This window comes from Clupea harengus, chromosome 23, assembly GCF_900700415.2.
Source record: "Clupea harengus chromosome 23, Ch_v2.0.2, whole genome shotgun sequence".
NCBI classification, from domain to species: domain Eukaryota; kingdom Metazoa; phylum Chordata; class Actinopteri; order Clupeiformes; family Clupeidae; genus Clupea; species Clupea harengus.
The window spans coordinates 8,650,620-8,678,618 of NC_045174.1; the positions used below are offsets into that span (position 1 = coordinate 8,650,620).

General features: G+C 47.1%; 1 protein-coding gene across 1 annotated transcript in view; it reads right to left on the minus strand.

Annotated features, from left to right (window-relative positions):
• Positions 1–578: 578 nt before the first annotated feature.
• The window catches only part of gfra1b (gdnf family receptor alpha 1b), a 29,415-nt gene continuing 1,994 nt past the window's right edge, over positions 579–27,999 (minus strand). Inside the window, exons 3-9 of the mRNA XM_031561271.1 lie at positions 27,383–27,472; positions 12,329–12,680; positions 10,419–10,528; positions 9,719–9,853; positions 6,574–6,761; positions 3,124–3,171; positions 579–2,274 (exon numbers count right to left, since the gene is read on the minus strand). Coding sequence (XP_031417131.1) covers positions 2,110–2,274; positions 3,124–3,171; positions 6,574–6,761; positions 9,719–9,853; positions 10,419–10,528; positions 12,329–12,680; positions 27,383–27,472 — 1,088 coding nt within the window. The 3' untranslated portion in view covers positions 579–2,109. The remainder of the gene's footprint in view (positions 2,275–3,123; positions 3,172–6,573; positions 6,762–9,718; positions 9,854–10,418; positions 10,529–12,328; positions 12,681–27,382; positions 27,473–27,999) is intronic.

Consider the following 27,999-nt stretch of genomic DNA (forward strand, 5'->3'; position numbering starts at 1 on the left):
TATGAATGATTTATGTTAAATGGACTCCTTCTTCTGCATTTTCTTTGTGTGCATTGTTCTCCACAAACAAGAGCTTTTATTTATGAGGTCGGCTGATCCGTATTTTTTAATGGGGCATTTTTACAATATCTAAAAACTGCAAAATCAAACATCATGCCCTCTAGCTGTTAATGGCGGTAAGGGGAAAGTATACTACCCCTCATCAATCAGAATGAGTGCGGACCTTTACGGCATCCCACAGTGGGAGCTGATTGTATTATTAATGACATAATGGCCAGTTCATATTCCACTGATGTTCTCTGTCTGTGATGGATAACACGGTTGGTAAAAATAGGGACAACACTGGCCATAACTGTAGCTGTGGAGGGTGAATGCCCTCAGAATATCTGCTCAGTAAAGGTATGATTCAAAGTCTCGGCTAACTTTTTCGAACAAACCCTTCGAAATAATATAATAATAACAAGAAAAACTATATAAATGGGCCACCCTCAGGAGGGTAGGTTTCTGTTCACATCGTGCCAGTGTCTTTGCCCTCGGACAATATGATCTATTGGTCCGTAAAGGAATGGATTCTAAAATCGAATACAGTCTCTTTTATTTATTTTTTTGCGCACAAAAGCCATACAACAGGGCATTTCTATTAACTTCAACTTATTTAATTTTATGAGTACGTTAGTCCATAACCTTATGCTTTGTACTGCCCCTTTTACTTTTTTTTTTTTACAGATTAACATTACCACAACTATGCAGAAATGATATTTCATCAGCACCTGAAATAATGAATAACCATTGATCACTTATTGAACATTACACTACATATCATGGCTACAGTGAACTGAGCTAAACAAGCATAGCCTGCAACTCATTCCAGTGGTCCACTGCTGTTGACTATCATAACACAACAGATGATATTTTACATGACATAGACAATCAAATATCATAAAGAGGTCATAAAACGTATATGCTCAGTCAAATAAATCCAGGAACTACGAACACAAGAGATATTCAGTGAACTCGCTATTTCGCTGTACAAGTGAATGGCTGACATGATCATACATACGTCTGCAGAGAAAATGGCGCAAAATGTCTACTGATTGGCTATCTTCGTGACTTTTATCACCCGTGTTCTTTCCATTGTGGAGTTGTCGTGAAGCCTGAGTACAAAGGCTTTCCCCATCATGAACAGTACAAGTCCTTTAAGAAGACGGCTCATATCCAAACCTGGGGGGGCATAATACTGTCTTCACCATTTCCCATTACTTGGCTTAGGTTCCGTACTTCAATCCCCCCCGAGCACGCATCTAGCATTCTGTGCCTTCATGTCCAAACCAAGTCCAAGCAGAGAAGCAGTGTGGTCATGTGAGGCGTGTCGTGTGTGAGGTGCACAGTTGATCCCGAGAATGAATGGGAAGAAGCGATTGCGTGCTAGGTATGATGTTCAGCCAATGGGTAAGATCCAAACGAGCCGTAATGGGGGTTAATGTCATATATTTTTTGGGGACTTTAAAGTGTGCCGTGGAAAAGCGGATGAGCTATAGAAGATTGGTGACGTTGCTTTTCTGAGGTATGGTGGTTGGGTGGGGGGGGGGGATTCAATAAGGGGGCACACAACATCAAATTCCATAGAAGTCCTCGAACCAGTCCTCTAATCACTGTGCTGTCCATAACTTCTATGGGTCAATCATGAGCTGGCACCCCATGGCAGAAAATATAGTCTTCCACGTAACATCCGATAGACTCGACCCGCGTCTGTGATGCAAACGTAGCGTAGCCACGGTCCGTCGTCTTGTTGAGAGTTCAAAACGGAAAAGAAGCACACGTCTCTCAATCCTCAAAACCGAAAAGAAAAGACGTCCCAGTTAATCTTTCTCCCCCTGAACTGAGTCGCCATCAACCTCCTCCCGTCGGCCTTCTGGTCTGTGTCTTGACACAAAAATATAAGCAGCTGGACTCGGTATGACGTCGGCACACCTACAACATCACACCTTGGACAGTATCACTCGCAGAAGACAGGAAAAAAATGATAAAAAAAATTATAAAACGATGACGTTATATACGGAGTATAGTACAGAGGCCCACCGCTCTACGGCCTGGTCCCCGCAGAGGCAGCTACAAGCCCAGCAGAGCTGTGAGGAGCGAAGGGGGCGGCAGGAACTGGAGGTGGAGGAGAGAGGAGGTGAAGGGGAGCAGCAGCAGGAGGAGGAAGCCTGGGAGGGGAGCCGTTGCCACTGCTGCATTCTGGACGATGGAGTTGGAGGTGATGTGGTCCTCAAGCTGCGGGTGAGGTCAGAGGGCAGAGGTCAAAGGTGAACAGTCAAGCGTAAGTCAGTGGTATCGTGTTGCACTGGAAAACCTGCTCGAGTGTGTCTTAGGGCATGCTGACATGTATGCATGTTGACAGGAAAACAGCTGGGACTGCATGAACATGAACATCATAAATACTAAATCTTTATACGTTTATATATATATATGGCACATAGATTTTTTTGAATTCATATTTCTAATTACATAATATATATACTTTAAATGTTTCGTAGCCGTAGATGTACATGAGGTGCAGGTAAAAACACTGTTAATAGTATTATTTCTTGTAAACAAATACCAGAATATGACTTCATGAATGTATATGCTCTCAAAGACGTTAACGCAGATTCATAACATTTAAAAGTCACTAGAATGAAGCACTGGTCGTCTGCGTCGGATCTCTGTGGATAAATTCAGGCTGGCATGAAATCAGAGCCTGAATAAACAGAGCGCAAGCGGCGGTGACTTGTGCGGTCAGAGTTCGCCGTGCCATGTGCTAGCCCTCTCCAACCAGTCACGCACGCCTCCAATCAGCTACGCTTCTGGCTGGAAAAACAACTGGCCCTCCCTGTAAAGTGTAAAATGAACGCCATAACACTATGCCAGAAATCGCAGAATGTGCTTGTGTGCTGTAATGTGAGCAGCGTTATCACGGTAATAATTCTAAAATTATGTGCCAGGGCTCCGGCCTCCCCGTTTCGCTTGGGAGGCCACTGAACTTCACTTGAAACAACTACTCGGCAGTTGGGGTGGGAGAAAATATTTATGCTTCATCCGTGACATTCCGTTAATAGCAGTAATTAAAGAAGCGAAACTTACCACACACATAGACGTGTCCACCGTTGCGTTTGACTTCAGCTTCTGAGCCTGGAGGGGAAGAAACGACAGAAATAAACAAATCTCTCTTTGCTGACCATTCCTACACGAAACTCAGCTGTGCATATCGCCAGTGTAACTTTCCATTTCTTTTTGCCATGGTTTTTTTTTGTGTTTTTTTTATTTATTTTGTTTTGGTCCTTGCTTAAAACTGGTGGGCGAGCGGTTCCATAAAACTTTCCACAGTTCTCAAAGAGTTGACCTCCCCGTGGAGGGAAGCGCTGCATATGATGATGATGGCACTTAAACTCCACTGATGGGCCACCAATAGGGGTCGATGTATAGAGCTGCTCTGAAAGCCCCCCACAGGCCTACTATTGGTTGGCTTTCCTGCAAATGGTCAATTTGTGTGCATTTTCGGTGTGCATTGAGCGCGTGTGTGCGCTTGTGCATGGATGTGCATGCTTTTGACAGATCAATTAAAAGGCTACTGTTTTCCTAAAATCTCCCCACAGTGAGGCAGCTTCCTCGATTGCTCCACTGTACACACGAACACACACACACAAACACACACAAACACACACACAAACACACACACAAACACACACAAACACACACACGCACACGCACACAAACACACACACACAAACACACACAAACACAAACACACACACACACACAAACAAACTGCACACTCATGCACTCACACGCATGATAGGGAGATAGGATGGCGGGCATGATAAAGTGAGTCTGTACAAGCCACGCCGCATAACAAACTCAGCGCACACAATGGATGGAGAATGTAACTAATTCCGGGGGAATGGGGATCGCAGGGAAGAATGATTAATCTCTCTCCTGGAGGTCTATCCCACTAAAGAAAATATGTCCCTGTAATAAATCATATTATCACTATTAAGGCAGCATGATGAATAGTTGGGGCTAAATGTATGGGGTGGTGGTGGCTATGATGGGGGTATTTGATGTAATCTGATTGCAACAATAAAGGTTTGCAGGTTTTTTTGTTGTTTTTTTTTTCTCGTGGAAAACGGTGAAGAGTAAAGTTTGAGGGGGGTGGGGGGGGAATCCTTTGTGTATGCCGGTGAAGGATAGCAAAACTTTCCCGGCTTGCCAGATGCACCATGGCAACAATGACTAGTGTCTCCGCTGTGACCTAAGAGACTGTAAAGCTGTAGACATTTTCAGGGAGTGGGTGAATGACTGTTTCAATCTGAATGTGTGTGTTTGTTTGTATATGCATGAAGGCGTGAAAATCTGTGTATTTAAGCATGTGTGTGTGTGTTTGTGTGTGTGTGTGTGTGTGTGTGTACATGTGTTTGTGTGCTAGACAGTGTGAAAGTGCGTGTGCTTGAGATTGTGAGTGTGTGTGTGTGTGTGTGTGTGTGTGTGTGTGTGTGTGTGTGTGTGTGTGTGCAGGCTTGGCTGAGTTAAACAGAACCACAGACCGGCTGAGATTGCGGGGCCCTGGTGGAGTCGGAGTGCTCGGGGTTGGTTATGTCACGGGTGACTCGTTACCGGCTCACGGCAATTCCTGATGTTAATGTGCCAACCAATTAGCCAGGACAAGACAGCCCTGGCAGCCCGACGCTTTCCATTTCTCTCCCAACAGGCTCAGCGTGTGTGTGTTTGTGTCTGTCTGTTTCCGTCTGTGTGTGTGTGTTTGTGAGCGGTAATCATAGCACACATCAATCAAAACGGAACTCTCATCTCATCTTGTGACTAGGAGCGGTGAAGTGAAAGGCCTCATATTTGGGCGAGCCTCAAAAAAAAAAACGGGGAAAAAAAAACATCTGAACAAGCTCGTGGCGCTTTTTCTCAGCATCAGCACACAAGCCCTGCATTTTAAAACCATCCCTCGGAGGGCCACTGTGTGTGTGTGTGTGTGTGTGTGTGTGTGTGTGTGTGTGTGTGTGTGTGTGTTGTTTATGTGCCGGTGCACCCCGCAGACTGGCATCTTTCATGTTATATCAGATCTGATACTTATCACGGCCGTGTGTGACTAACCGAAGCTCGGCAGCTCACTGGATTTCATTAAAAACCCAGAGCGAGCACATTTGGCCGTGACAATCAACATTATGTTTCTGTCCATAGGTATGGTACAACATCTCACCCCAGTCTAAGGGCTCATCTTACACACGGAGACATTTTAGTGGGAATCTGAGAACAGTACAAGAGAGGCGTTCCATTTATCAATGCTGTATATATTTGACTTTTATCTGCCCTTTATTTACCACATAGCCCAGTGTTTGTGCTGATGCCCTCGGGACAGAGACGAGTTGGGAGTAGAGACAGAGATTAAAAAAATGGCCCTCTGGGAGTTTTTTGGTTATTTGGTGGGGGTGGGGTTGGGGGGGGGGTGGAGACTAAAGGGCCCAACAGCAGCAGCAGTTGTTTTTAGGGCACCAGTCTTCTACCCTTCCGGAGGATTTAACCCTCCCACTCAACGGATCAACTCACATAGTCTGTGGATGTGTGCCTGTAGATGTGTGTGTGTGTGTGTGTGTGTGTGTGTGTGTCTGTAGATGTGTGTGTGTGTGTGTGTGTGTGTGTGTGTGTGTGTGTGTGTCTGTGGAACACAACTGCCATCTCTCCTATCAGATCTAATCCTTATCAGGGCTGATTGTGACTACTCCATACTAGGATGCTTAGCATGTTTTTATGAAACACCCCGTACAAATGTATTTAGCCATGATAATTGCCATCAACTTTCTGTCCCCCATAAAAAAGATAACAATTTCGCTGCAGCTCAGAGCCTTGCTTTATATGAGGGATATTTTGGTGCACAGAAGCTTGCAGATATAGGGACAGTGCATACTGCTTTTGCTTTCTGAGAAATTCACCACGGACTAAACTAACGACCATCTGTGTGCCATTGTTCATGTATGTATGTATGTCTGTGTGAATGAATGAATGTATGTGTGTGTATGTGTATGTATGTATGTGCATACCTATGTATGTATGTATGTATGTATGTGTGTATGTATGTATGTATGTATGTGTGTGTGTATGTATGTATGTGCATACCTATGTATGTATGTATGTATGTATGTATGTATGTATGTATGTTCCTATGTATGTATGTATGTATGTATGTATGTGTGTGTGTGTGTGTGTGTATGTATGTATGTATGTGTGTGTGTGTATGTATGTATGTATGTATGTGTGTGTATGTATGTATGTATGTATGTATGTATGCATGTGTGTATGTATGCATGTGCGTACCTATGTATGTATGTATGTGTGTGTGTGTATGTATGTATGTATGTATGTGTGTGTGTGTGTGTATGTATGTATGTATGTATGTATGTATGTATGTATGTATGTATGTATGTATGTATGTATGTATGTATGTATGTATGTATGTATGTATGTATGTGCGTACCTATGTATGTATGTACTTATGTATGTGTGTATGTATGCATGTATGTGTCTCACCTGCAGGTTTCCACAGAAGGGGAAAATGCCGTTTTCCGGTTCTAGGCGGTTGGAGAGTTGGTCCACAGCATTGGTCTTCTCTCTACCCCTGGGTGGGGTGTTGGGGTTCTGGGGCGTGGGATGAATCGGGGGCTGAGGCTGCCACACTCCCACGTCCGTGCCGTTCCCGAAGGCTTGGATGGCATTACCTACAAGGATCCAGACACACACACACACACACACTTTGAACTTGAACTGATAGTCATACTTGCACATGAAGAATTTATAATAGATGTGGTACTGATACGTGACGTACATTTAATTTCTGTTAAGGGTACAAATTGCACCTTTAGAGACATTTATGACGGCTCCCACATACATGTAAGCAACATGACCCTAGTGAGAGAGGGGATGTCAAAAGATTCTGTGATCGGGGCGTAGAGGTCGTGATTATTTCGATTTCGATTATTCATTCTCCGCTCAAACAAGTAGTTCCAAACGGAGTGTTGACAAGCAGCAGATACTGTCACAGCCAAGTTGAGTCAGAGAGGCTGTTTCCATGATTCCTTGTACACTGTTTTTTACGTTTCATATTAATTTGTACATCCCCCCTACTCCATTTGTTCCCTTTCCTCATTGAAAGTTGTCAAAAATTGCTAACTGCCATTCTGCTCTCTTGCTTTGAATGAATGGAATGTTGACGTCATACAATTCAATGGTTATAATAGTACATCAAACTTTAAGTACGGTTTATTATATCAAACACAGTGATTACTAGCGGTGAAGAAAGTTGGGTTGTACCAGCATGGAATGCCTCTCATCCAATCAAAAAGTAATACATTGTTTGACCAGAACTGACTGTAATAAAATACACACACACACACACACAGTCTAACTAAAACCCACATTCACACAAAACTAAAAGAAAATCTTTCATAATGTCAAACTGTTCACCTTCGCAGTGGGCCTTTTCTTTTTGCAGGAACATCTACTGCGTCTTTCTCAGATAGTCTCAGTGAGCTGCATTTCATTGATTTCGAGGCTCGTCAATGAGTATTATATGTGCCACTTAGTCTCGGAGTTCCCATTGAAGCGCAGGACTCAAGTCCCTTTTCAGCACAGCAAGTTTTCTATATGCCACAATGGTGGACTGATTGCGCAGCAAAAAAAAAAAAAAGGTCGACAGGTACTCCCATTTTCCGAGCGGGCAACAAAGAAGCTCTCTCCCTCTTCTCCTCTCGTTCTGTCTCTCTTTGTCTCTTAAGAGTCCATCCCTCCCTTTCTCTCTCTCTTTCTCTTGCTCAGTCACTTTCTCTTTTCTGTGTAAGCTTGTGGTGACTTAGTGAATAAGTCCTTGGCGGTGACAAAGAGCCACCTGAGTTGATGTGGAGTCTGCCATTACAGTGGCCGGGGATGGAGGGGAGGAGGGAAAACTTGCAACGGCTAAAAGCTCCCCGCTCCCTTCCTCTCCACCGGAACGTAGGAGGGCGACTTGCCGAGGCATTTTTAACGGCTCGGAGGCACACGCTGCACTCAGCCCTCTTTTTTCATCCGGCCTCCCGACGGCTGTTTCGCCTCGACCGCCGCCGCGGGGGAGGTGACGCTACTCCGCAAATGGTCGCCGTTCCACTCAGCACGTGGCACGAGGTGAACCACTGTGCGTTTTTATTCTTTCTACCCCTCCATTCACGCGCTGAAGACGGCGAAGCTTTTGTTGAGTCCCTCCTTCAAACGGAAACAAAGTTGTCCCCCCCCCCCCCTTTCCTTCCCTTTCATTATCTGTTTCTCTTTCTCCCCCCTTTTCCTGTTGTGCTGGCAGGCTTGAACGTCTGTGTGTTCTGACAAAGAGAGAGTGCACAAGAACACAACCACTACATCCTCTAGAAAGCTGAGGGGTAGAAACCTAAAGCCTTCTACTCTCAATGACTACTCCTTTTAGCCGTTACAAGTTTTGACATGAAAAATGCTCATCCCGATTTTCATCTTACTCTCCTGCACTTGAGTAATTCAGTAGTTTGACAGGGTTAATTGCTGTTGCCTGTGAAGGGAGACATATGCTTGAATGAATAATCAGTGACATTGTAATGGCAAGCAGCAGGTAGGCTACTGGTGGATGCCATAACAACCAGAACATAATGACTTTGGAGAGTTCCCCATCTGCTGCTCCCTCCAGAAAAAAAGTTCTCCAAGAACTGTTTTCCAAGAACTTAAGAGACACTGATGACATCTCCATGGAGCTGAGTCTTGGCTTTCAGCCTGCCTTTTGTTGACACTCCGAAAACCTGGGTTGGCTTATTTCCTACCGGTCTCTCCCTCTCCCTCTCCCTCTCCCTCTCCCTCTCCCTCTCTCTTTCTCTCTTTTCTCTTTCTCTCTGTCTCTGTCTGTTTTTCTCTCTCTGTCTCTCTTTGCACTTAATGAATATGTCACACACAGTTGGAATTCTCCAAGAACAAAAGCACCATGGTGACCTGTCGTCACCTACTCCTCGCTCATAAGTGCATCTGCAAAATAAATCAATCTATAAATAAATATATATAAATAAACATAAAAAAAAAATAAAGCAACCAAATGCATTTTCTCCCCTCCATGCTGTCCGTCTATTCTGCTGCCCCCCACCTTCCCCCCACCCCCTCTCTAAATTAATGTTTTTGAATAACTCGCTGACACAATGATACCTGTTCTCACTTGTCTCTCTGCATGGCTCAGGGATACCTGCGTAATGCCTCTTTATTGCCCTTTTGTTGTATCAAATCCAGCCTGCCCACATCCACTCCACTAAGTGGGGTTTCTTTATGCCTCATCCAAGCCTCCGCTTGCTTGGGAGGCCGTTTTTGTATTGGTGGCAGCGGGGAGGGGGGACGGGGGAGGGGGGGTAGATTAGTGCAGCAATTCGGCGTTAGTACACGTGATTCCATGCAGGGCAGCCCCGCACCAATGGAGCTGGGCTTGTCAATCAATGAGCGCAGCTGGAGTGACAAGACACAGAGGAGGCCTGTCAATCAGCCACAGGGAAACAGCAGCGCTCGAGCCCTCCACAGGAAGGAGTCAGAATGAACGGAGATGAAAGGAGAGGTTGGAAAAAGAAGAAGAGAGGGGTGGAGGGGGATGTTGGGAAGGTGGAGGGTGTAGGACCGAGCTGGAAGAGAGCGAGCGAAGGAGACTTACGGAGGCAGCGGTTGTCGGTGAAGAACTCGGTGAACGTGTCACACTCGGCCTTGCCGTTGCCGCTGCTGCTGCAGTCGCACCACGGCGACACGCTGATGGTGGTCGTGCGCAGGTAATTGGGCGTCATCACCGTGCCTGTGAGCCACACACCAATAGGAACAGAGGATCATTCAGCATGGCAGCCCGCTACCACTAACACATCCTTTTCACTCCACAGCATGCAAGCAATGATACGGATTTATAATGTCTTGTGGAATGGAATCAGTCATGCAAACAAGAGCTACATGCATCCAAGTGTTCAAACTGACCAGCGGCCTGTACTGTGAAATTATCATAATGCAAAACATCACAACAAGCGTTTACCACATACAAGCGTGTATAGATTGACTTATGGCTTATAACATCAAACATTCATGCACAACCCATAAATTACCACTAAACAGAAATTTGTCACATAATGAGACAGAGCATTTCAGGACTTTTCAATTTCCGCTGTCAGTTCATCTCACTGTGAGCCATCTCAGCAAGAGCCCTAATTATCCTTCATTTCATCAGCGTCTCTGGCACTTATGAGTTTTTATTTTTTTAATGGTAGCATGGTTTAAAATATTCAATGAAATATTCTCATCCATTAAAGGAGAGAGAGGGAGAGAGAGAGAGAGAGAGGGGGGGAGGCAGATAAAGCTCTTCTGGGACTGACCAATGAGCCCTGAGTAGGCCAGGAGACAGTCGGCATAGCTCTCCTTCAGACAGCCGGAGACGGAGCGCGGTTCAGGCTGGCAGTTGGCGAAGAAGTCAGCCAGACGAGACCTGAGTGGAGAAGGAGAGAATGAAAGAGAGAAAGGGGAGATGAAAATAAAAGAGGGACAGAGAGAGGAGAGGAGGAAGAGAGAGTAAGAGAGATGAGGAGCATGAGGGAGAGAGAGAGGAGAGGAGGTAAAGGGAGAGAGAGGAGAGGAGGAATAGAGAGAAAGTGAGAGGAGGACAATGAGAGAGGAGGAGCGGAGAAAGAGAGACAGTGACAGCTGAGCAAACGCTGTGCCGAATACCAGAGCCTTCATTGCGATTCAATTCCATTTTATTTGTGTGGTGCCGTTTTTTGTGGGGGGTCTTTTGATACGGGAGACAATGTCACAGAAAAGCTGATTTTACAAGGAGCCGGGGGTCTGGAAATGTCTGAAAGCACAATTTTGGAGTCTGGAAGGGCTGGCAGCAGTCACAAAGAGAGAAAGGGAAAAAAACAACGTTTCGCTGAAAAGACACCTTGATTAAACTTCTGAGCGAGGGGGGGAAAACCCTTGGCATAACTCGGAATTTAAATGATGAAGAGTGAATTAGACAGAAGCACAGAGATTTAAAAGGGGGGAGGGAGAAGAGAGGGCAAATCTTCCGTGCAGATGTGAGCAGGGCAGGGGAACGAGAACAGCTGGAAGCTCTCACCAAGGTCACGGGGTCTTGTTTCAGATATATTGGACGGAGCTGAACGTTAATGACGGTGCTACTCTATGCTGGTTCTCCGCCCAATTTGCTCGTCCCTCGAACCCCCAACACAAACACGCACAATGTCTGAGAGAATCTACCACGTTTATCATCGTCATGATTATAATCTTGGAATAACAAATATGTGTCAAATGCTGTTGTCGTTTGCTTTGATTGATAAATTATTGAAATAGTAACGATTTGAAAAAGGCGGAGGGCCCTTTGAACGTTAAATACTTTGAGGACCATTTTGTTTGTTTCTATGTTCCAAGCAGGCCCCAACATACACCTTGTTTTATCGGCCAAAATAAACCGGTCAGAGTTATTCGTGGCCCCAAAAATAACTGAAACACTACCGGCTCTTCTCACGCCATGCTTCCAGAGCCATTTGATCTGTTTTGTTTCCAGCTAGGCCCAACATTGCACCCTTTTTACTGCTCCCCCTGAACCAAGCAGATTAATTGGCAGGCCCAAAAAATAATGATACACCATCGGTGTACTCTCATGCTCATTGTGAGCCGGGCCAGGTCGAAATAGGCCGCGGTAACCTTGGAGCGTGCGTGAGGATGCACCGGTAACCAGCCATCTGCCTCAGGGGCTCCACTCCAGCAGGGTTTGGTTCCAGCCCTAATCTCGTCCACCCTTCATGTTGATGAGCAGCGCTCGTGTTGGGCCGAGGCAAGGTGGGGGGTGGACCGCGTGCCCAGTGGCTCAGGATGAATGTGGGGGCGGCACGGGAAGAGGATAGGGGGGGGGGGGGGGGGGGGGGGGTGGTCTGTGTAGGCTCACAGCACACACACACACACTCACTGGTGCGCACACACACACACACACTTTCTTTCTCTTTATCATACACACACACACACACACACACACACACACACATACACTCATGCTCACAGTCCGTCTCCACGTGATATTACCCAAATCTAAAAATGACCACTGGGACTGCTGGCCTCAGCCTGATTCACCTTAATCACGACACACACACACACACACACACACACACACACACACACACACACACACATTCCCACATTCCCACAGTAACACACACACATTTCTACACTCACACACACACGTTCAGATACATACACACACACATGAAACACACACCACCGCCGTGCCTACCTGCAGATGTAGTTAGTCTTGCAGGTGGCCTGCAGCGACAGGCAGTTAGGCATCTCCCGGTCCTCGTACGAGCAGATGGGCACGATGGTCTGGCGGCGGCGTTCGCTGCAGCCCGCGTTGTCCCCGGCCGGGCACGAGCAGAAGAGCATGCCGTAGCTGTGCTTGGCGGGCACCTTGTCGAAGAACTGGCGCAGCGCCTTGTGGCACTTGCGCTTGTTGCACACCTCGGCGGTGGAGACGCGCGTGGTGCACGGGTTGATGTAGGCCGAGCGGTACTTCTTGCACACGTCGTTCAGGTTGCACGCCTTGGCCGCGTTCAGGCAGTTGTTCTCCCTGGTCAGCGCAAAGTCCCCTGTTTTGTTTTACCCAGAAAGAAAGATAGATAGATGGAAAGATAGATAGATAGATAGAAGGAATGAATAAGAAGGAAAGAAAGAAAGAGGGGAAAAGAGGATGAGGGGAGAAAGTTGTTGAATTAGTAAGTGAGCTCTTACTTACTTGAGAAGGAGGGGGACAAGTGAGAGATGAAGTGTGAAGCAAATGATTTTTGGTCTTCGCCAGAGGCCTGTCCTCCCCAAAGAGCATATAAATAACTGTGAATAATATGCTAATATGCGCAGAAACACTACTCTGTACACTTCCTACTCACTCTTTTCATGTTTGTAACTTGTCTGACCTTTTGCGAAGCGCGCATCTAGATGAGTTTGTGTGGTATGCATTCATGATTCATGGAACAGTTGTTTGTGTGTCGGAGTAAATGCATGAGGGTATGAAAGGGTAAACTGGTTGAGGAGCTGGATTAGAATGTACCGTACTTTTGAGTTTTTGACAGTTTGAAAGAGTAAGACAAGACATGCACGCAGTAATATTCTTAAATAGGCCGAGAGACATTTGTGTACCTTATCTGAAATAGTTCAAACTTCATCAGGTTTGTTTGTGTGTGTGTGTGTGTGTGTGTGTGTTTGTGTGTGTGTGTGTGTATGTGTTTGTTTGTGTGTGTGTATGTGTGTGTGTGTGTGTTTATGTGTTTGTGTGTGTTTGTTTGTGTGTGTGTGTGTGTGTGTGTGTGTGTGTGTGTGTGTGTGTCTGTGCGTATGAGTGTATGAGAAGGAGAATGTGAAAGGGAGACAAAGAGAGTGTGTGTGTGTGTGTACGTGATAGAGAAAGGGAGAGAGTGTGCGTGTGTGTGTGTGTGTGTGTGTGTGTGTGTGTGTGTGTGTGTTTGTCTGAGTGTGTATGCGTGTGTGTGTGATTTTACATGCCATAGTGTATTATGGTGTGTGTGACATGGCCAGCAGTCCTGAAACCAAGCAACCCTCCGTACAAAACATCCTCGAGGTGAGTTCTCTGCCCTTGTTAACATGGATCAGTGCACACAAACACACACCCTTACACACACACACACACACACACACACACACACACACTGCTTCTCACACTCCCTCTCTCACACACAAACACGCACAGAAGACCTAAATTCTAAAGTCTGACTCTCTCTCTCTTTTCCTGTCTGTCTGTCTGTCTGTCTTACTGACAAACTGCCTAGCTACATCTCTCTGTCAGTCTTTGTGCCAGAGGTTCCGAGAGCCATGGGGATCCACCTATAGGTCATTACTGTCATTTACGTATATAACTCTATTTCCTTTCCGTCTCTGTCTGTGTGAACGACAACCATCCAGACTCTCAACTCCTACCACTTGACTCATATCTCTTCACTACCCTCCACTTCTTTTAGCTCCAAACACTTGCTCTTTTTTTGGAGAGAGAGATAGAGAGAGAGAGCCCTGGCTCAGTCACTGGCCTGGCCACTGCTGTCTCTCTCTCTCTCTCTCTCTTCCTCTCTCCAACTCTCTCTTCATCTCTCTCTCTCTATATCTTCCCCTCTCTCTCTAAGCAGGAGCGCGGCGTCGTGTAATTATATTTTTTTCTAGACGTGGGATTTAAGCTCATTGTGGCCCCCTCTCCGCCATGCTGCCCCTGTAAGCCATGATTAAATATGAAACACAGCACTGAACCCAAGGGTTAATCACTCATTACAAAAGCTATTACTTATATCTGACAAGCGCCGCACGATGGACTGAAGGAGAGAGAGAGAGAGAGAAAGAGATAGAGAGAGAGAGAAAGAGAGAGAGGGAGGGAGAGAATTATCTTAGGGTGTTTATAAATGGGTCTAAGTGACACCAGGTAGCCACCCCTGTCAAAGTCTCAGGGAGACCCCGTCGCCTTCTCCCTATCAACACTGACACCAGGGAGACTTTTAACTTTGATTGAATAGTCTTTCCCACTGACGCACAAATTAAGTGCTGGATCTAAAATGCAGCTATTTTCATGTTATGTGGGCAACGCCACTGCTAGCCTTTTAAGAATCAATCTCTTTGTTAATCTTACAGCAGATCACTGGAGAGGTCTTCGTGCTGCTTTTACGAGGCAACTGCGAGGCAATAAAGTGGCTTTTGGCATCTCTTTGGTACAGAAACTGGTAGCATTTGATAGGCGTATCTTGCTCTGACACATAAAGAGATGCTGTAATGGATGAGGAGAATGACATCTGGTCCACCTCGTGGCCCCGAATCAGTTTCCCGACACGTGCCCCAGATATGGTGCACTCAGGCTTTCCTCGCCATTGATTGGGGCAACGATTGATACCCCAGCGAGGTGGCTGTTGGTCTCCCGCCCCACCCCACCCCAACCCACCCCACCAACCGTGGCCTTCAGCGGCCCCAGTGAGTCAGCTCCAAACAAGATGGAGTGCCCCACCCTCACCCTCGTCCTTGAGTCCATCCTGCTTGAGACGACGGGAGTGTATTTTTTTCTGCCCGCTAATGCTACCGCTGCTGCTACCGCTACTGCAGCAGAGTGTGCTTCCCAGACAGAGTGATGAGAATGGGGTGTCTGGCGTCGCACCGCTATTTGTTTGAATGAGGAGCGCTGTCCGCAACAGGGACCATAACTCCCCCAACACAGAGTAATGGGGATATGCGGCACCACTGACAGGAGCAGGAGCAGGAGCAACAGCGGTAGTGGCGATAGCGATGGTGATGGTGATGGTGGAAGAGGAGAGATGTCTGTGCTGATGGGGAGAGGGTGGCGGGGGTGTGGGGGGGGCAGTCGTTGTTGGCTTCAGATGCAAACCTCCCCATGTCCCCCCCACAACCCGACCCCCCCCCCCCCCTTTTTTTTTTTTTTGCTTTATTGCCTCAGCGCGCGAGGAAACTAATAAGAGCACTCCACAGCTGGCTCGGTAAGTAGGCTGAGAGTGCAGCGGAAGCAGAAAGTGCTGATGAAGGAGAGAGAGAAAGAGAGAGAGAGAGGGAGAGCGAGAGAGAGACCTGAAGCTTTTCTGGCTGATGCTTAATAATCTCACTCACTTTTTTCTCGCTCTCCCGCTCCTCCAATCCCTCTCTCTCTTCTTTTACCTCACGTCTACTCTTGCCTCTTGCCCCTTACCGATCCAATAAAAACAGACTCACACACACACACACACATGCACACAGACACACATGCACACACACACACACACTCAGGTCACATATGCACACACACATGCCACAGCACTGCGGCAAATCAAATCATACAAGGACCTGACCTCCATAATTGATCTACTGCACGTCCTGTCTCTTTCTTTATCCATTCTTCCCCAGTCTTCCATCTTTGTCTCATCATTCTCCCTTAAACCCTCCATCTCCTCTCCTCTCTCTCCTCCAATTTACCTGTGTTTCCTGTCAATGTATCCCTGCAGTGTGTGTGTAAGACTTAACAGTTGTATCATATATAAAGACTACCATAGCTGTCAATCTGTTGGGTTGAGGCAGTCTGTTGAATGGAACCGGTATCCAGATGTCCAGACTCTAATTGGTCTTCAAAGTGAAGTCTCCCATTTAAAAATGTTCCGCTTGACAGTTTAAACAACTGATCCTGCACTTTAAAAAGGGATTCCACAGGGATTCCAGCCAATGGCTGAACTTTAGCAAACTAATCGCCCCCATTTGCGAATGATATTTAAAATACATTGCGCGCCTGAAGGGGAAGGTATCGATTTATTGACATTTGTCTTACGCTTTTTTTTTTGGAAGAGGCTGACGAATGAGGGCCAGGTTTGCCACGCATGTGTAAATCACCGGCTTGAGCCGCTGGCCGTTTTAGATGGCGGCCCGGCAGGAAGACTCGGCAAGGACGATAAATCCAGGAGAGAATGTGATGATTTCAGCCTCTATTGGCCGCCTGAAGTCTATCGATCAAAGCGCATCTGCTGTCTTGCGTGTGCCCGTACGCAGACATCATTAACCGCTGCAGAGGGAGAACAACACTCCATTCTCAGTTTCACACCCTCATCTTAGAGGCTGAGCGGTGTTGATGATAGTGGTGTGTGTGTGTGTGTGTGTGTGTGTGTGTGTGTGTGTGTGTGTGTGTGTGTGTGTGTGTGTGTGTGTGTGTGTGTGTTTCAATGATGCCAGTCCGGGTGCGATTTACACTGCAATGCCAGAGGGCGGGCAGAGTATCTGACTGACAGATGGCGCTGCCCCCTTTGCACCCCCCCACCCCCCTCTCCTCCGTCCCCATCCCCGTGGGCGCGCTGCGGAATGCACACACCTCTGACCTGTGATAGACTGATATAATAGCCTCTATGAGAGCTCTGTGGATTCCTGACAGTGCGGGCGGATTAGCTTGATCCCCGTGATTGCTCAAGGGCCCTGAGGGAGGAGCGGCTCGGTCACTGATATTACAGTGCTGTCACAGAGAGAGAGAGAGAGAGAGAGAGAGAGAGAGAGAGAGAGAGGCATGTGACAGGGAGTCCTCTATAGGGGACTGAGCGGCCATTGTTGAAATGTCACCCTGTCCCGTGCTGCTAACTGACAGCTGTGTTCCGAGGCGAGGTGTGGTTGTGCTGGTATGAGAGAATTGGTGAGTAAGTGTGTGTGTGTGTGTGTGTGTGTGTGTGTCTGTGTGTGTGTGTGTGTGTGTGTGTGTGTCTGTGCTGCTCTATAGTCAGAGTTTTATAGAGTTTTGATGCAGTACAGTGTGTGCAGTTTTCTACATACACTTTCGGAACCAAAACCTAGTATTATGAGTGAGTGAAATCACATCTAGTGGTTTACACTATTAAGAGTGAGTAAAAGTGTGTGTGTCTGTATGTGTGTGAGAGTTTACGTGTGACACTGTGCCTATAGATGTACATTAATGGACATGTATAGGCAGAGCAAGTATGGTTTTGTGGGCGAACTGGGTGTACTGCGCACTGCACACTGCGCGTGTGTGTGTGTGTGTGTGTAGGTGTGTGTGTGTGTGTGTATGTGTGTGTGTGTGCACGAACTGCATCGTGGGTCTTGGGAGTGATGAACGTGAGCGAGTGTGAGAGTGCAGAGCAGACTGCGGCGGAGTTTATGAGCATCTGCAGCGCGCATCTGTGCATCTGTGTGTGTGTGTTTGTGTGTTTGTGTGTGTGTTTTGCTGGGTTAACTAGAGACTCCATCACCAAACCCTTTACCCCCCCCCCCCTGTCCCCATGAGCCTAATTAATAAAGAGCTCGGTGTCGACGGCTCTCAATCCCAGGGAAAATCAATGGCTAATAAGCTATAAAATGTACATTTACTATTTTACTGCCAAGCGTTCTCTACCCCCTGAGGGGTGGGTGGAGGATTGGGTAGTGGGGTTGGTGGAGATGGTGGGGTGGGGGACAGAGGGTTGGGTGGTGGGGGCTCAGGGAGGGGGTTGTGAAGATGTTGGTTGTGCCGCTGAGTCTGTATGCATTAGCGCTAAAACACATTGCGCACTATTTATTAATCTACGGGAAACCAAGCCAAGAGTCCACAGGCCATTACATGAGCGAGGAGTAAAATAAAATGACAGCTCTGACTGGGGCATTTTTTTTCCTCGTTCTCCTCCTCCCCTCCCTCCCTTCCTCTCTTCCTCCCTTCTTCCCTCTCTCCTGTGAATCCTCCCTGCATCTCTCTGCATCTCTCTCAGCGCATTGTTCCCCGGCGTCTGGTTATTAACTAAAGCCAAGCGAAGCGCGCTGGGCTCACTGTGGAGCCCTTCTGATGATAGACGTTCAATTCATAGTCATGCGACAGACTGTAAAGTGGCATTTAAGAGAGAGGGGGGACATAAAGGATGGGATGTGCGTGTGTGGGGGGTGTGTGTGTGTGTGTGTGTGTGTGTGTGTGTGAAATGAGTCCAACAAGAATTGAGGGCTATTCATTTGTCAGACACATCCGCACAATGATGGGTTCCTGAATCCTCTCCAAAGCCCCTGTTAGCAAAGGCTTACTGTGCGCACACACACACGTTCAGACAAAAACACACACACACACACACATACACACGCATAACACACATACCAACAAACAACACACACCTTTGTACACCTCGGACACTGTATCACTTCAGGACAAAACCACAAACTACACACACAAACACAGACACACACCTACAAATCATTTACATTTTCTACCTTACACATACACACACGCACACGGGCCAGGACTTGTCCCTGCAGCCGAGGCTGTGATAGCGTCAGTCGCGTCCACGTGAATGAAGAACCTGCTGTTCTGCCTCTCCTAATAACGCACATTATGGCTGCCTGACAACCACAGACAAGAGCTTTTCAAACGCCACGAATGTGTGTCACCTCCTGGCTTGGAAGCTGCATTGTGTGGACATGTGTGTGTACACTGTATGGGCATTTGTTTATGTGTGTGTGTGTGTGTGTGTTCTACAATGAATTTCATCTCCTTTTGTTGGCTTATGAATACAATGAATGTGTGTGTGTGTGTGTGTGTGTGTGTGTGTGTGTGTGTGTGTGTGTGTGTGTGTGTGTGTGTGTGTGCGCGTGTGTGCTCATGACTTTGACTTTGACACGCGTCCCTCTGTCTGCCCATCTCTGTGGCCGCCCGTGTGTCTGTGTGTCCGAGTGTCCTGTAGTAATTGTCTGTGATGTGTCCCCCTAATCAGAGAAAAGGGTGACCTCGATGGCAAAGTCACCCCGACCAATCCCAATCACGCCTGGTAGCTCCTACAGGATGTGACACGCGCACAGGAACAGTGGGACGCCAAGGATAAAAATCCACCCCAACCAACCACACACACACACACACACACGCACACTTGCGCGTGCGGATAGGGTGTCATGAGTGTCACATTGTCATCCAATGTCAAACCCCCAAACACAGCCTCAATCATTAAAGTGATTGATGAACAAATATGGGAGAGCTCTGCAGCATTACAAATATAGCTGCTGTTTGACTTCCCTTAATGATTCGCAATTAATCACGCTTTCATCGTGCCGTTACGGCTAGGTTAACGACACGGCAACAACTGGCAAAGAGATGCCCTCTCTTGTGTTATGGCACTCGAGAGGTTTTCAGCTCCCCCCCCCCCCCCTCACCCCCTCCACACACACACACACACACACACACACACACACACACACACACACACACACAACCCACCCCACCCGACACACACACATGCTGTGAGCCCCAGCTGTAGGTTAGCAGGAGAAATATGCTGTGTGTTAACACATCCATTTCCAATTCATCATTCAACGTAAGACGTTCCTTTTTTTTCCCATACCGTTTTCCTCCCCTCCTTTCTTTTGCCTTTCATTATGCTGCTTTTACTTTCCGAGGATCCCAGGCTGTTGTGAAAGCGTATAATCAGTGCATAAAAAGGATAGCCAACGGAGCTCATCTTCATTGAGCAGGAACGATAGAGCATTCATACACAAATTGAAACTCTACTGCGCACAAAGCATAAATCGACCCCCCCCCCCCACACACACACACACACACACCACACCCTCCACCTTTCTCCACAAAAGTAGACAACGAACTTCTGTTTGAAGCTTGAAGTGAATAAGTGTGTTTCAAATTGCCGAAGTTTTATTTTACATATCGCTTCAGGCCTCGCCAGACTCATTTTTTACTCATGGTGGATTAATATGTGATGATTTGCCCGACGTCTGCACTCAATAAAAATGTTTGGCTCTAGATGTCGGCTCCTGGAGCCTCATATGTGTGTGAAACAGGAGAAAGAGCGGATGGCTTTAATATGAGTCTGAAATCAGAAATTGGTTTGAGGAATACGTGTGTGTGTGTGTGTGTATATGTGTGCGTGTGCTTGTGTGTGTGTAAAACTTGAGTATGATTGTATGTGTGGTGGTGAGTGTTTGTGTGTGTGTGTGTGTGGGGGGGGGGGTTCAGAATTCTCAGCAGGACTGCTGGTGGTCATAGGATTAGGCATTGCATTTTCCTATGACCAAAAAAAAGCCATTTCATCGGCAGTGATTCATTTTGGCACATAACCCATATGTCCTATCTCCATGCAGGCAAACAAATATCCACTTGGCATGGAGATCTATATCAAGTGCAATTGTCTTGAGCAGTCCCAAGGCCCTACTACACAAACTGACCACACTCTCTCCAGATGTCACTTGGAGTCATCCAGAGCCCCCTTTACCTCCCGACCTCATTCAATCAGAATTTGTGCTTGTTGGCATTCATGAAGTGTGCCGTTCTGGCGTCCATGTCAATGATGTGAAATGAGACTAGAAATCAAATTGCACTTCCAAACAATAACTGCTGACAGGGCTATATTTTCATATTTAATAACTTCATGCCCTCGTAGAGTCTGGTTGAGATTCATGCTGGCAACCAGAGAGGCTTGGATTGATTTTTTTCGTTAAAACAAATGCTGCCAATGCCATTGAATATTATTAAAATCTGAATTATGGATGGTCCTCAATAGCAAGCATGGGCCATGCCAGTGGGTAAGCTGAGAGTGCGCTGCAGTTAAGTTAGGGGTTGTCCAGGCGAGACTCAAACTGAGATGAAAAAATAAAACACACACACACACACACACACACACACACTAAAGTGAACTTTAAAAGTGGCAACCACACAAAAATGAAGGAGTTGTAAAAAAAAAAGAAAAAAAAAGAACGACCCAATCTGTCTCTGCTTGCAGGATCTAGCCATAAAGATCCCCTTTCACCATGATCAATGCCCCTTTACAATCTACTCATTCCCGCTTCCATTAAAAAAAAGAAATAAATAAATAAAACGAAACCTCAACTTCTAATTGAAGTCCGGCCCGAGCGCATTTTTCACCGGCGCCCTCTGACAGGGCCGTTCAGAGCGCCGCGTAGCTAATTGTGACCCTCCGCAGACGAGCAAGTCAGTGGCTGAGACCGTCGTCCCCGCCGCCCGGCTCTCTCGGCTTCAAACCACTGGGGACTTGTTACCGCGGCCTGTCCCTGCCGAGAGACGTGAATAATTCACCAGCTCAGAGTGCCGAGAGCCCTCGTAGGGAAAAATAAGGATACCATTGTTTGTGGTTTTATTTCAGTCTCCCTCCCCTATTAAGACCAAACGTGATGGGGGGGGGTGGGATGAGTGTAGGGGTGGTGGAGGTGGGGGTGGAGATAGTGGTGGTGGTGGTGGTGGGGGGGGGTTGAGGCAGAGGTTGCTGAGCTGTTCCCTTTGCCTGAATCCAATAACTAAAATACGCCCGGGCCAAAAAAGCACCGGCTTATTCTCCAAGGAGCTCACACTCAGAGCGCGAGACATAGAGAGCATCCAAACTCCATCAATTATTAAACCGGAAAAACACACAAACACGCACACACACACAGAGCAGAGATGAATCAAAATACATAATGTGGTGCCCTCTTTGATAAGGCGAGACACACACATATGGGCACTTGTCCACACGCATTTTCCTCACATCTGCAGCTTAGCCGAGTGATGGCCGGCTAGCACAGCACAGCACAGCACAGCACAGCTGAGCCTAGCTCTGGTGAGGAGTACAACTCCATTTTTCTTCGCTCCGCTGGACAAATTAATGCCTTTTTGTGTCTGCTCCATTATTGACAGGTTTGCAGACCGAAGCGGAGACACAAGGAAATCAATTAACAAGGCGCAGAGCAAGATTCATCACAGGCCAAGCGGCAGCATAGCACAATCGATAGCTAACCAGGGCCCTCTCTCTCTCTCTCTCTCTCTCTCTGACCCAACCCCCCCCCCCCCCCCCTCGCAACCCACCCCTCAGCATATTGCTCTACTGTCCCCCTTACTGCAAAACATTCCCCCCTACTGAGCAACATCCCAATTTAGAGGCAGGCTCCACTTTTGCATGTCTGTCGCATATTGGGGCTGACATTAGGTTGACAGACACAGGTAATTCAACATGTACTCAACCAATCAATACGTTTTCTATTCTTTCAGCCAATGACGTCGAATTGACATTGTAACCCACTCGTAATGTTGACAATGTCATGCATATTGTATGAAACGGACGACTTGTGGATATTCATTACAGGAAGCAAACTGATTCTCCTCGTTTTGTACGCAGTTTCTGAACAACCGTGAACAACAAAGTGGGAGTGAGACGAGCAAAGGGAAGAGAAGAGAAGAGAAGAGAAGAGAGCAATGCTCTCAGTAGCTTTTCTTCCTCAGAGAAGTCGTCAATACATGACCTCATAATGATTTATACACACTCTCCCTCTCGAAGCTAGGTCAGAGGGAGCAGGCCGCTGCCAAAGACAGAACATGAGGTGCGTGACTGTTGCTCTCGATGGCAGACGATCACGATGCAATCATTTTTCTTCTCTCAAGGCGAGCTCTCCTCATTGATTTACGGATGAAGCGGCTTTTAATTCAAGCACTTCCTGCCGAATTTATTCCAGCAGTTATTGGACGGGGTGTCGCATGCTCCTCGGGCTGGATTAATGATGTAATAAACACATCTGTGAGGAAAAAAATATGTCGCAATAAAAAACACGAAAAACGAAAGGGGGTGGATTCAGCCTTGGCAGAGTCACAGCCTCAGCGAATACGAGCTGAAGAAAAGAAAAAAAAACTGGCTGGATCGGCCTAAATGACCAGGTCAATGCCTGCAAAGGGCTTCACATTCCATTAAGTCTAGGGCTAGTTTGATGTCCATATACTGACCCTGAGGCATTCATGGCATGTACTGTAATGATGTACGAAAATACATGACGCTCGACATGGAATATCTCGCTGCGCTGCACGGTAGAAGGCAGCCTCCAGCCCAGAAAATTACCTCTAATTGGTCAAATGGTGCGTGGAATCCAGATAACAATCCAGTTGGGAGGCTGTTTCATTACTAAAGGCTTTCTCTCTTGCTATTGTTGTTGTTGTTGTTTGTTGTTTATTCCCCCGGGTCTCAATCCTCTGGCTCTGTTTATTAAGTCTCCCCTTTCCTCGCTAACCTCTCAACTCCTGTTACCTTTTTCACCGGCGTCCTGTAACTTTGGCGGATCGGTTACTCAGAGTCCACTGGTGACAAAGGGAGTGTTAAGCTGACAGGTGTGTCTTGACATCAAAGGACCCCGGGAAAATAGGAACTCACTCGACTCCCCCACCGCTTCCTCTCTCTCCCCTCTCTCTCTCTTCCTTCGTTCCCTGAGCTCCCCAACACTAATCTCTGTGTTCTCCATGTTATCAGAGAGGACCTTGCCTTCCTACAGTGCATAAGACAGGGGGGGGGGGCTCGTTATAAGGAGGCATCCTGCAGCAGGATATGATAATGCTTTCGCTGGATTCCCGCTCCTTTTTTCTTTTTGTTTATTGTTGTTGAGAGCGGTTTTCATGGTAAACGGTAACTGACAGCGAAGAATAGGACTTGTGATCCGTCAAGTTTATGGACATGACAATTTGCTGCGTTTTAGCTAATTAGCTTACTTGGCATTTCAAAGGCAGGACATCCTCCATACCGCCATTCCTATTGATCTTTTTAATAGAACTGAAAGTTTCAGATATTTACCGAAGAAATAGTGCAGATGAATGATTTTTTTTCCACTCGCACTTGCATTAGATCCTATTAGCAATTAAGGGGAATGGTCTCTCCTTTGATCAAAACTGGATGGGAAGTGGAGACTTGGCTCACTAAATCAATCTGTTTTTTTTTGTCTTTGGCCTTAGATTTCCCATTAAAATTGCCTCCTATTGATTACCTTTTCAAGTCTCACGAGGCCTACATGTGGCCGGGCCTGTATGGAGGAGCTTCACATGAACCGAGGCTTTTAGGACCAGGTCCCATCGGACCTCTCAGGGTGTGGGAGAGGATTAAGGTCAGTTAGTCATTCTGTTGTTACGGGATCCACCTGCAGCTCTTTACAACTTCAGTCAACAGTGTGGGAAACGGTATCCTTTGTAGTTTTCTCCCACCTCCATTAGTTGCAATAGTGGGTAGAACAGCGAAGACACAGCCCACCAGGGAAAACTGGGTGTGTTTAATGTCTTAAAAAAAGAAGTCTCTGGCAAAGCTCCTGGACAGAAAGAGGTTCATCCTGCCCATCCTGTCCTCTGGCAAACTGGGTGAGCCTGGATCTAATTGGGACTCATAATCTTCCCTCAGCCCCCCGAACTTTTCCAAAATGCGTGTTTATAGAAACCTGGCAGAAAGACGCAGGGTTCTCTTTGACAAGAACAAACTGATAACCAGAACACCACTGTCTTCCACTGGATGCTCTCCTGTGTGAGTGAGAGCACACAGAGCAAGATTCTTTCCCCGAGCAATAAAAACGGGCTGGGGGGTGGTGGTGGTGGGGGTGGTCACGTGCCGCCTTTCCTCTCCTCAGTGCTGCATCCGCCGCGGAGGAGGCTGAGCAGGTTGTATATTAACCATTATTATTTCAGCACCGCTTCTAATCCACCGGTGCAACGCATTATGCAGAGTCAGTGCGACTCGTCGGAAATCAGTCCTTTATTGAAGCGCGGCTGGCTGGGGCTGTTAAAAACTCCACTGGTCCACTCCAGCGAGGCCCAGCTGTGAGTGATTACTGGGGGAGTCGGGGTGGGAGTGGTGTGTGTGTGTGTGTGTGTGTGGTGGGGGCTGGTGTGTGTGTGTGGGGGGGGGTCGAGGGGTTTGGTGAGGTGCGCCAGACTCGTTGCACTCATTTCCTGGGCTCCTTCTTCTCCTATTTGTCAGAAGTGTGCTTGACTGGGGGGGAGAAAGTGCAAACAGACGGCCGACTGGGGGCCTCGGTTTGACATTAATATGCCGCCGTGTTCCGAAGCCAAATATGGAGATAATTTCGCTAAGTGTGTTCTCTCCCCTCTTTCCCTCTCTCTCTCATTTCTCTCTTTATCTCTCCATCTCCCTCCCTCCCTCTCCTTACTCACCCTGAAACTCAAGTGATTTAAAGCACCTGCTGCACACTGATGGTTCATTTAGGCTTTGGAGTGCTTTTTCCACCATACAGAGGCCAGACCACACAACAAAACAGTTCTTTTAGACATGAGAGCCCTGTTATTTATACGGTCGGCACAAGTGACCATATGTAGCTTGAGTGTAATGTTGTGTGTGATCTGCATGCACCGACTAGAGCACAGACATACTACAAAACACACAAGATGGCAGCCAGTGATGTTGTTTTCCTCTCTTCCTCCCTCCCTCTCTGCCTCCCTCCCTTCTGCTGGATTCATCTATTGATTTCAAAAAGAGACTGATGAGTGTAAGCGAGCGCGGGAGCACTTTGTTACTTTTAATACGAACGGGAATCCATCTCTGCCTGTTACCCTTGACCTTATCTCCCCGAAAAACTTCAGCTCACAGGAGTTAACCGTAGCCGCCGCCGCCGCCACCGCGCACCACCGTTATCTAAGCATCTCTCTCCAGCAGCAGAGACATCCACCACAGCACTTCGGTTTTTTAAGCAAGCTAGTCGCAGCAGCGCAGCAGCAGAAGCAGAAGCAGCAGCAGCAGTGGGGTAGAGTCAGGATGATTAAAAGGAGTCTGCTTCTCAAAGACGCCTTCCCAGGCAGGAGTGCGGCGCAAGGCAGAGTTCAGCGGAAGGGGGCTCGTGCCAGAAGGCTCCTCGCCGACAGCTTCCACTTCACCCCGCTGTGTTCTAGCAGGGAAGAACAGCACCATCTAGAGCCACTACATCATCCCCTCTGTCCAAACAGCCTGACATATCTCTCTCTCTCTCTTTCTCTCTCTGTCTCTCTCTCTCTCTTTCTCTCTCTGTCTCTCTTTCTCTCTCTGTCTCTCTCTCTCTCTCTCTCTCTCTCTGTGTCTCTCTCTCTCTCTTTCAAGTAATCCTTCTGTAGGTGTGCCTCACCTCCTGCGGTAGAATGCAATACAGCCATATTTAAGTCTATTTGTACACTAATCTGCACAGGTCTGGCGAGGGCCAGTGAATGGTGAGCAAATGCACATGAGTGAATGCAAATGTCACGCTGATGGATAGGAGGATGAACAAAAGAGCCCCGGAGACACAAAGGAGGCTGATTAACGCAACTATTTGCTCAGGCATCTGAAAGCATAGCTATAATTTGCAAAAAAAAGGGGGGTCCTCGTGGGTTATTTAAAGACAGGTGGAGAGCAGTACTGAAGGGACAGGGCCTCGTTTTTAATCCGAGGCAGGCTCAGAAGACAAAGTTTGGAGGGTCAAGTTCAGATAGAGGTCGGCGCTTTCAGATCTGGGTGAGGATCTGATCATCGCAGACACAGATTTTTTTTTTCCTCCACCTCGCCAGAGAGTGGCAGGCCCAGGGCTTCTTTCAGGCACTCGCATGATTGAAAAGTCTGAGATTTTGAAATTGCAGTACTCAAAGAAAAAGCTGTGTGTATAAATATCTCTACTGTCTACCCATGAAACTAATTTGTCTGTCTCGCTCACTCATCTCTCACTCACACACACACACTCACTCACTTACACACACACACACACACACAGACACACAATCACTTGCATGCACACACACACACACAGCTGTTTGTGAACAAATGTACCTCTTCCAAACTACTGAGTTAATTTCAAGCGGATTAAAGAGCTTGCCTTTCCTTCACCGGATGTAGACACATGGAGGGCTAATTCTAACAAATGGACATGTAACCTAACATTGGAGTTCCCAGACACAGTTAGTCATGTGGACCCAGATTTTTCCTGGTTCTTGGCTTACCCGGATAAAGGAAGCAAATGGGTCTGACAAGAAATGGCCACATCAGAATGCTCAATGGTAACAAAGACCCGAATAGATCCCTCCCCCTCCCTCTCTGCTCGGGCAATATCATGTGGCCCCTACCTGACACCATGGGAGCCAGGCGGAATATATCGGAGAGACGGCTGCTCGATGGCTCGTATGGAGAGTCCTCTACAGAGAGCAGATCATTTCCTGGAGGAGAAGAGAAAGAGAGAACAAGAGAGACAGAGAGAGAGAGAGAGAGAGAGAGAAAAAAAACAAAAGCACACAATAACAAACAACTCAATTAACATGCTGCAGCGGAGAGGCCCTCATCAGAACGAGTGGCTGTTTCGAATTAGATCCAGTTAGTGGGAATGGGAGCATGTTTTCTGACCAAAAAAAAAAACAGAAGTCTCTTTGAGCTCATTTTTTCCTCATCTCCGCCGTAATCATTTTGTCCAGATCTGCTGCACTGTCCTCTCAGTTGAAGCATGATGTCACGGGGACTCTTCACATTATAATGAGCAAACATGCTCTAATGTTGAGGCCCAGCAATTTGTCTGTTAGGCATCTCTTTAATGTCCGTGCTTCTTCTACTTGATAATTGCCACATCATTGTGAGGTGAACTGTCTCACTCAGTACAAAGGCAATTATACGTATACATACTTGGGCCATGCACATAATCAGTTTTAAGGGTTTGTAAATCTTTCTAACAGTAACACAAGTTGTGGCATAC